Genomic DNA, 9,679 nt, shown 5'->3' on the forward strand with positions numbered 1-9,679 from the left:
GGGGGTAGCAGGGATAACCCCGTCTGTCACGACTCTTAACCTCCAAGTGAGGTATGAAAACAAAACACAAACAAAAATCAATAAGGTACTGACAAACACGTTACTCGCTGACTCCTGAAAAGGTGGGCGTGGTGTAGTGCTGACTGACAGCTTCAGGGACTAACCAGCTGCAGGATTCAGTTAAACAAATAGCTGGACTCCTCTTGGATTTAGACTTTGTGAGTTTTTTTTTTTTCTCCCTTAAGACCCATGAGCTCTTTGCTTCTAAAGGTTATACCACAGTATCAAGTTGATCAAAACCACTTCTGTGGTGGGCACAGTTCCCTTAAAGCACCAAAGCATTATAGGGGAACTAATTTCCTGATTAGTGCTTTAGGGCTTTAAAATGCATCAGTAGATTAGCACTTGCTAAATTTATAGGCTAAATTTAGAAGCACTAATTAAGGTCTTTAAATGTAAATGTTAACAGCTGAGGATGAAAGCTGTCACACATTTTGTTCATGTCACTTATCCACTAGGTGACAACCCAAATACAGCTGTGGAACATCAATGATAAGTCTTAAGAGAGCAACATGGCAACATGTGACTTGTCTGTTGAAGAATGTCCATGTGTTGACTGGGTTATTTTAGTGCTTTAGAATTAGATTTTGCTAAAATTTTCCATGCATTATTGCTKTAGAATAAAGGAACCTAAATATTTGAGTTAGTGTTTTAGTGCTAGTGGAAATATTTTTAGATTAGTGCTGCCCACCACTGCCAATTTTCATATTGCTTCTTTGCATGATAGAGCTTTAACTAGCGGTTAAAATTTAAGCGTTTTTCAGACTCAAGTGGAACAAAATTCAGTCTTCCCAATTTTTCATTGAGAAACATTTTGAAATTATTCACTATTTTTTAAAGAATTTATTTTAGACTAGTGAACCGCTGCACACCTTTAAATTACTTTCACAACCCTTTGTTGTGAAAGTAATCTCTCATCTTTATTTAAATGTGTTGCTGCCGTTAAATTCAAAATTACCTTAAAAATGGTAAAAATTTCTTAGAAAGCATCAAATGTTTAAACTGTTTAATAAAAACATGTGTTTGAGGTTTGCAAATTGTTGCATTCTGCTATACATTTTACACAGAATGTTGTGTAAAATGTAAGCTTTTTTTTTATAACTGAAGTTGTTTTAACACCTGAACAAGACAACAGTGCAATAAGTTGTTTTTCAGAATGAATTTTTTGCCAGAGAGCACATAAACCTGRGTTTACAAACAGAACGTACCTCAGTTTGAGGATTATGAAGAAAAAAAATACACCCAAAAACCTTAACAGTAATCCTGCAGTTACTTCTTTAAAAAAAAATAAAAGGTTTTAAAGTGACTAATACAACCGAGTGAGGTCCTTTGCCAATAATCAAATGAATAAAGGATTTTTTTTTGGATTATACAAGTTTACCTTCTTGATATGACAAAGCTGTTCATTACACACATTTCTTAACTTTTAATTTATGCATAAAATTTGATTACCAAGTACAATTGAACTTGAAAAAACAATAATTATTTTAGTTTCAGAGGAAATCTGATTAAAAATCAGCTCAGTATTATTTCGACACTMTGTCTCCTACAACGTTCAATCGCAGCCTAAGCTTTTTGTCATTGAGTACACAACTGTCGGTAATTTACTCTGACAGCTCCAAAATGACATATTAGGTGACTCAACTAGATATCTGGTGCTACTAGAGTAACTAAGAAAAAGCTGTCCTAAAAGGAGAACAAAAGAAAAACATTTCTAACCAACCGTCTAAATTGGACAAAGGGGAAATGGTTCAAATCAACAGGTMGCAGCAGCGATAAAAACAAACAAGATGAGGGGAAAAAATACAACGATGAACAAAATATGAGTCAAACAGTTACTTTATTTATGTTCAGGTAAAAACAAGAACCTGATGCAGTAAATTATTGCAGATCTTAGAAACCAGCACATGAACGATTGGGCCAGGAAAGCATACAGTGGCGCCCTCCCCTGGCCACAGACTGCAAGTGCACACCACGGTTTGTTCCAAGCCAGCAGTGCAAAGAAAAACAATCAACTACAGCAAGAAATAAAGACAATATAGAAAATTAAAAAAAAACTGTAACGCAGACATTCCCACCTCAGACAGGGTGTGAAACTGCATATATACTTTATTCTATAAATGAACTTGAAATGTTGCCTGGCCGTGAAACGATAAAATGAGACCAGCCAAATGTTTTGTGCCCAGCTACATTATGTGTTGAAGGGGTGGGAGTGGGGGTTTGCTCAGAGCTTGGTCTGCCAAAACAAGAACCCCACAGATTCCGTCGGGCCAAACAGAAAGATGCCAACTCCATCAAAGAGAAAAAATAAAATAAACCAACACATCAGTTACAAATCTTCAGTTAAGCTGAAAGCTCGTTTTGTAATAAAGGATGGCCAGAACACAGTCCAAACATGGGTAGAGCTCAAAGAAATAAAAAGATAATACGATCTTCTCACTACCCGCATTCAGCCAACTGCAACTGTCGTTTTTTTCACAAGTGGAAGCAAAGAGACACACGAGGTGGGGTGGGGGGAGGAAGCTGAACCGAAATGCGACACACAAACCGGGGGCCAATAGAATACAGAAAACGTCCGACTGAAGAACCGAGAGGAGACGAGAAAACAAAGAACTATTCTATCAAATGTGTAGAATGAGCAAAAGTCTGCAAATTTGTCTGTACAAATGATCTTTGGAGCTAAAGTAAACCTAGCTTGCTCAATGAACACCCCCCTCCCCCGTTCCTCCCCAACACCCAGTAAGCTGTCCACCGCTCTGGAGAGGAGACATCCCTTTTATTTTATTTTTTAAATATCACATAGCAATGCAATTTAAAATGTCACCCAGATGTATTCATCTTTTTAACATTACTCAACTACTGATATAGGTTTTACTCTGTTTTTTTTTWATATTTTAACTTYTGAGTCATGGAACAACTTTCCATTTTTGTATTTTAATTTTTTTTTAGATTTTTTTTCCTTTTTTTTGGAGAGACAGGGGCAGCAAATATATATTTAAAGTCTTAACTTTTCTGCAAGCTGCTTCTCTAACAAGAAGGCTATACCCCATAGCCTCAACGTGTGTGATTACAAAAAAACAAAAAAAAACAAACAAAAAAAAACTAAGGAAGTCATGATTTCATCAGTCGCTGTAGAAGGCATTTAAATGTGAGATGTGGYGAGATCAGGAAAGGTGGAAAGACTGCTGGCCCTCGCGAGCAGCAATCAAGAGTTTCTCTCTCATGATCTCTATGCTGGAGTAGTCAGGCAGCTTCAGGTAGTTGACGCAGGTCATGACTGATGGGAGGAAGTCGTCCGGGTTCTCCGTCGACTCGAATGTTTTTCTCACAATGGTCAGAGGGGGGTTCAGGCTCCGGAAACCTGGTGAACAGTAAAAACAAAAAACTCAGGTGAATGAGCGGCAAAACTGCAGGTTTGAACACTGAATTTAAAAAAAAAAAAGAGAAAGGATGAATTACTGACCTCCGACAGGCAGCCTCGGGCTTCCTGTGACAAACTGCAGAAAGAGCCTCTGCTGCTCAGCGTCGAAGCTGCTCAGGACCTCGAACAGGAAACGAATGGCACGGCTGCACGAACAAGAGATGGGAGAGTTTATTTTAAAATATATTACAGCAAGGACGGCCAACTGGCAGCCTGCGAGCCATAAGCCCTTAGATTAGTTTTTAAAAATTACAAAAACATATAAAAGTGKCTCAGYGGCACTGAATAGGTTGCAATAAAGTTWGCCACTAGATGGCGCCACCTCACGCACACGTCTTCTCTACCAGTGAGGAAGAGACCATTAGAAATGGCTAAGAAAGCAGTAAAGGAAAAACGGGACAGAGAAAAATAATGTTTCAGGTGAAATGGGAGGCAGAGCATCTGTTCACAGAATTTCAAGGCAAACTTGTGTTTAATCTGCCATGAAGACACAACASGATGCACAGCGCTAAATATGAGAGGTTTACTGAAATCTCAAGTACACAAACAGCAACTTGTTTTTTTTTCACAATGTCATCCATGAGGTGGATGGGGATTTGTGTGTTTTATTTTCATGATTATGAGAGAACTTTGAACTGAAAAAAGACAAATCACAGTAAATGTTTATTTTGTTTGCTTCAAATGTTTTGTATTCATATTTATTAAACAAAAGTACAAGTGTTGTACGTGCATATGAAAAATATGTTAAAATTATGTTAAATTACTGCATGGTATATTGGTTTATTAACAAACATCTTTTAAGTGGCAGTTTTATTACATTTGGGCAAGTGTGCAGCACTATGTGGCCCTCATTTTGACACAACCAGTAACCTATCCTTTAACTTGTAATTTAACTTTTATGTTTGTAAAACATTTTTGAAGATATTTCAGATCTCAAAAAGCTTCATTAGATTAAAAAAGCTCTTTCAGCTGCCCTTTACTGAAGCACTTAAAATGACCTGATCATWGCTGTGAACTGAAGCTTTCCATTAAACTCTAGTAGGAATGTTTGTGTCTTATTGCACCTGTCATGTGTGTATCCATGGTCCGGTCGACAGCACTCCATCAGCGTCTTGACGTCCCAGGTCTCAGATTTACTGCCACACAGCAACTGGTCAAGCTGCAGGGAATGTGAGATGGTGAGGGAGGAAGAAGAAAGGRAAAAAAAACAACCAGGAGTAAGTATGGACTTTATCACTACAGACTAAACTATTTACTGATATTAACTTAAGAGAAAAGTTTCTCACCTCCTCTGGGTAGAAATACTGTARGTGATGCAAGGGAAAAACTGACTCAAATCCTTCCCTAAACGACTCAAATTGTCTYGACACGCCTTCATTTAAAGTCCAGTACACCACCAACTACAGGAAGAAGAAAAAAAATTACCAAAACAAAATCAAACTATAAAGAACAAAAAGAGAAGCAGGAGAACAAGTGTGTATCACAGACCCTGAGATACTCCTCCAGGTTGTAGATGGTGACCGGGACGTCTTTGCCTCCCTTTTTCAACTCGATGTTTGGGAATCCTGGAAGAGTGAAGTCCAAACCGAGCTCCTCCACAGAGCAGCCATTCATGTTCAGGCTCTCCAGGGCCTGCTGCAGGGTTTCTCTAGTCTGAAGGGAAGAATTTATTTTTATGTTAACATGTAACTATCAAGAACATATGTATTTGTGTGGGTTAAGAGCCTTTTACCTGAGATCGGTCCTGTTCCAACCTCTTCTTCTGACGAATAATATCCTCCAGGTGCTGGATGGACTTGGCCACACCAGGATCAATGTTGGTCAAGTCGTGAGAGCTTACAGACATCTCATGCCGTAGCATCCACTTATAAAAAGGGAGTCCCAAAGGTAGATCCAGCTAGGAGAAGGAGCAGAAAACATGATGACGTGATGCCTAACAGGTGCTTAAAGAATCAACTCAAACACAAAACTAACACTGAAGTTCATGTTGTGTGTTTATGAACTGAMATAAAATAGAAAACAAATTACCAATCTAAAGTCCATAATGGCTTTGGCCATCAACTTCCCTAAGAAACGGAACTTCATTTTGATTTTGGCTATGTGTGCTGGTTTAGTTGTTCTGCCAAAGGGAACAGCAAACAGTCCTCTGGAGCTGAACATGTACTTCATCCCCTCCTGGTTTCCTGATGAGGAGCAACAGAGGAGAGGGTGCAGTTATGACACAAGCAGCACAAATAAAACTACAACCTTTTCTGTTCTTGTATAAACGCTACTGACAATTAGAAAATTAACTTCATTCAAGAGATTTTCATCAAGAACAAGAAGGGCCAAACTATAACTTCACTGCACACAATAGTAAAGAGTTTCATAATGTTTTTAAACTGTACTCCAATAATGTTAGCTCAAAGTTTACAGGAAGAGCTGCGGTACCTTTAGGGTTGGCCAGAGTCACCTCTTCGCCCCTCCAAAGGCCAAGATCAGCCCTCTGAAGCTCCTGGGAAACCAGAGCATAAAATTCCTGAGTGGGACCAAGACCTGTCCCCACCTGAAAGAGAGAAAATAAAATATTTATTCCACACCATGTAGAAGCAGGACAAGTTCTTGGTTTGAATATACAGAGAAGCCACAAAGCGTACCTCGTTCTCATACTGGATCTCCAGCATGGCCCTGGAGCTGCCAAGGTCCTGCATTACTGACTCTGCCTGTTTTAGGAGGTCGTCGCGGTTTATCGTTCTCTGAGAAGGGAAAAAAAGGCATAAAAGGTGACGGCCAGCTGCAGCTCGAGTCTATTCACTGATGTGGAACGTCTCAAATACGAGTCGATGCTGCAACACACTATACTAAAACTAAACTCACCTTTTTCCTGTCGAGACGAGGTGCGACTCTGCTGTCCTGAGAATCTGATTGGTTGATCTCAGGGTTTGTGTCCAGTAGGCGCTGCATGGCTCTGTCTCGATCGAAAGCGGTTACATAGAACAACATCTGCCGGGTGTCAAAGGGGAAGAAGAAGGGGCTGTGGAAATAGAGAGGRAAAAAAAGTCAAATCAACCAATGAACATAACATAAATACTTTCTCATTTATAGTTCCTGCACTTCTCCACTCACCAGGTCTTTCCGAGCTCAATAAGCCAGGTAGGTATGTTTCCTGTCATGATAACTAGTGGGTCTTGTAGCTGTCGGTTTGCTTTGGCAGTCAGTTTACTGTTAATGAACTCAGTGGTTGGAATAACTTCCTTACACACAGAATTCTACAAAAAAACAAACAGAAAATATACATTTAAAATCAATCAATCAATCAAATTTTATTTGTATAGCACATTTCAGCAGCAAGGCATTTCAAAGTGCTTTACATAATTCAAATAAAAACAGCATGTGAGATAAAAAGAAAAGATAAAAACATTAAAAAACATCAGAYAAAAACATTAAAAACATCAAATACATTGAAGACATCAAAACCCACACTCTAATCCTAATTTAGCCATAAGCAACTCTAAACAGGTGTGTTTTAAGTTGAGATTTAAAGGCACCCAGTGTTTCAGCTGTTTTACAGTTTTCTGGAAGTTTGTTCCAAATCTGTGGTGCATAGAAACTGAATGCTGCTTCTCCTCGTTTGGTTCTGGTTCTGGGGATGCAAAGCAGACCAGAACCAGAAGATCTGAGGGGTCTAGACGGTTGGTACAGCAATAGCAGATCTTTAATGTATTGTGGTGCTGAACCGTTCAGTGATTTATAAACTAACAGCAGTATTTTAAAGTCTATTCTTTGAGCTRCAGGGAGCCAGTGAAGGGACTTTAAAACAGGTGTTATGTGCTCTATCTTCCTGGTTTTAGTGAGTTGCGAGCAGCAGCGTTCTGGATCAGCTGCAACTGTTTGATCGATTTATTAGTCAGACCTGTGAAGATGCTGTTGCAGTAATCAATGCGGCTAAAGATAAACGCATGGATGAGTTTCTCTAGATCACGCTGAGACATTAGTCCTCTAATCCTGGAGATGTTCTTCAGGTGATAGAAGGCCRACTTTGTGACTGTCTTAATATGGGTTTGAAGGTTCAGGTCAGAGTCCATCACTACTCCCAGGTTTCGGGCCTGATCGCTGGTTTTTAGTTGTAATAACTGAAGCTGCGCACTGACTCTAGTTCGCTCCTCTTGAGGTCCAAAGATAATAACTTCAGTTTTGTTTCTGTTCAGCTGGAGAAAGTTTTGGCTCATCCACACATTTATCTGTTCTAAGCACCTATTCRGTGAATGGATTGGTTCRGAGTCACCTGGTGACATCGTGATGTAGAGCTGTGTATCATCYGCATAGTTATGGTAGCTAATCCTATTTCCTGCTATAACCTGAGCCAGCGGGAGCATATAAATATTGAAAAGAAGGGGTCCTAGGATTGAGCCTTGGGGTACCCCACATGCGACCTTTGACCTCTCTGATGAGAAGTTTCTGATTGAAACAAAGAAATCCCTGTTTTTTATGTAAGAATCAAACCAGTGGGGCACTGGACCGGAGAGTCCGACCCAACACTCCAGTCGATTCAGTAAGATGTCGTGGTCAACAGTGTCAAAAGCTGCACTGAGGTCCAACAGAACCAGCACTGTGGTTCTCCCACTGTCTGTATTTATATGGATGTCATTGAACACTTTTACAAGGGCCGTCTCCGTGCTGTGGTGAGCACGAAAACCAGACTGGAATGACTCAAAGCGATTCATTGTTGTTAGGAAGTTATTTAAGTGTTTAAAAACTGCTTTTTCAATAACTTTGCTGATGAATGGGAGGTTGGAGATCGGCCTGTAATTCTGCAGTAGTGATTTGTCTAGATTATTCTTTTTTAACGTTTGATAACTGCTGTTTTCAAAGCCTGGGGGAAAACACCTGAAGACAGCGATGAGTTCACTATTTGGATCAGATCATTAGCAACAACAGGCAGGACTTTCTTAAAGAAATGTGTGGGTAGGACATCCAGACAGCAGGAACTGGAGCTTAATTGACTTATAATTTCTTCTAGGGTTTTATAATGAAGTAGTTGAAATTGGGTCATTTTTCCTGCATTTGTTTTGTTTGAGCACAGCATTGGTACTGGCTTTGGAGTGGATGTGCAGATTAATCCTCTGATCTTTTGAATTAAAAGCAATCAAGTTAAAAACTAGCTTGCTGTTAGGTGTTGTATTCACACCGAAGTTTCTTAATGAGATCTGCTAAAATCAGGACAACATCCTGATGACTTACATCATACAAGTAGAACCAGTATCTACTGATAGACTGAAGAACCCTCAGCAGCAAGGTGACCTCTAAAGAAGGGTCATCAAACGTTATGGTCTCTGGTGGCTCTGAAGTGAGGTATGCATCCAAGGGATTGAGGACGCTGGGGCAAACACCATCTAAACAAGCAGAACGATGAATGTCGCACAGTTTGATTAAATTTGCATCTCACTGTGTTTCAGAGTTAGTCCTTTTGGATCATGTCAAACTGAGGAGAACATTCAGGTTCTCACCGTGCCACAGCTCGTCTTGCTTCTTGGCGTTGCGTGGGGAGGTTTTGGTGGGAGCAGTCTGGGCTCTGCCTCGCTTCCCGCCCACAGAGTCTTTGCTACCATCCTCGTCTTCTCTCACAGGCTTATACCTGCAGGAATACAGAACATTTAGTCTCTGAATGCTGCCAAACACTTCTCAAGCTTCATACTTTGTAAGAAAACTCTACTTTAGATGGGGGACTTCTCTAAAAGACAAACTACACTTTTATTTTTTTAAGCCACTTCAGTAGAAAACAAAACTGAATGCTAGTTTCTTAATTTCTGCATCATCAGTGTTTTTTTACACTGTAGTAAAGAAGAAAAGGGGAAAGTAGAAGAGAAATACAAGAACTGAAAAGAGAGAAACCGATACAAATTATACAACATGTGAAATGAACACAAATAACACACAGGACAAACTACACTTTTAAAGTTTGAACGATCAGATTACTGACAGTTTCATCTGTGCGTTTAGGTAGAAACTTTTAATAATATCTAGTCCATTTACATCTGCTCATGTGCACTGGATGTGACATCACCATACTTTGATATCAATGTGTCATTTTACTGAACCTCCAATAAGAGATGCAGAACACTGCAACTCCGACAGATGCCTTCAGCATAGATAGATAGATAGATAGATAGATAGATAGATAGATAGATAGATAGATAGATAGATAGATAGATAGATAGA

General features: G+C 39.5%; 1 protein-coding gene across 4 annotated transcripts in view; it reads right to left on the reverse strand.

Annotated features, from left to right (window-relative positions):
* Positions 1-1,881: 1,881 nt before the first annotated feature.
* trip12 (thyroid hormone receptor interactor 12) overlaps positions 1,882-9,679 on the reverse strand; it is a 31,172-nt gene continuing 23,374 nt past the window's right edge. For all 4 annotated transcript variants that reach the window (XM_014018154.1, XM_014018153.1, XM_014018151.1 and 1 more), the window contains 13 exons: positions 8,968-9,095; positions 8,702-8,853; positions 6,587-6,729; positions 6,338-6,494; positions 6,118-6,216; positions 5,912-6,026; positions 5,510-5,664; positions 5,214-5,378; positions 4,970-5,134; positions 4,768-4,881; positions 4,546-4,640; positions 3,524-3,627; positions 1,882-3,421 (listed from right to left, as the gene is read on the reverse strand). In XM_014018154.1, coding sequence (XP_013873608.1) covers positions 3,225-3,421; positions 3,524-3,627; positions 4,546-4,640; positions 4,768-4,881; positions 4,970-5,134; positions 5,214-5,378; positions 5,510-5,664; positions 5,912-6,026; positions 6,118-6,216; positions 6,338-6,494; positions 6,587-6,729; positions 8,702-8,853; positions 8,968-9,095 — 1,789 coding nt within the window. In that variant the 3' untranslated portion in view covers positions 1,882-3,224. The remainder of the gene's footprint in view (positions 3,422-3,523; positions 3,628-4,545; positions 4,641-4,767; positions 4,882-4,969; positions 5,135-5,213; positions 5,379-5,509; positions 5,665-5,911; positions 6,027-6,117; positions 6,217-6,337; positions 6,495-6,586; positions 6,730-8,701; positions 8,854-8,967; positions 9,096-9,679) is intronic.

This window comes from Austrofundulus limnaeus, unplaced genomic scaffold, assembly GCF_001266775.1.
Source record: "Austrofundulus limnaeus strain Quisiro unplaced genomic scaffold, Austrofundulus_limnaeus-1.0 Scaffold184, whole genome shotgun sequence".
NCBI lineage: Eukaryota > Metazoa > Chordata > Actinopteri > Cyprinodontiformes > Rivulidae > Austrofundulus > Austrofundulus limnaeus.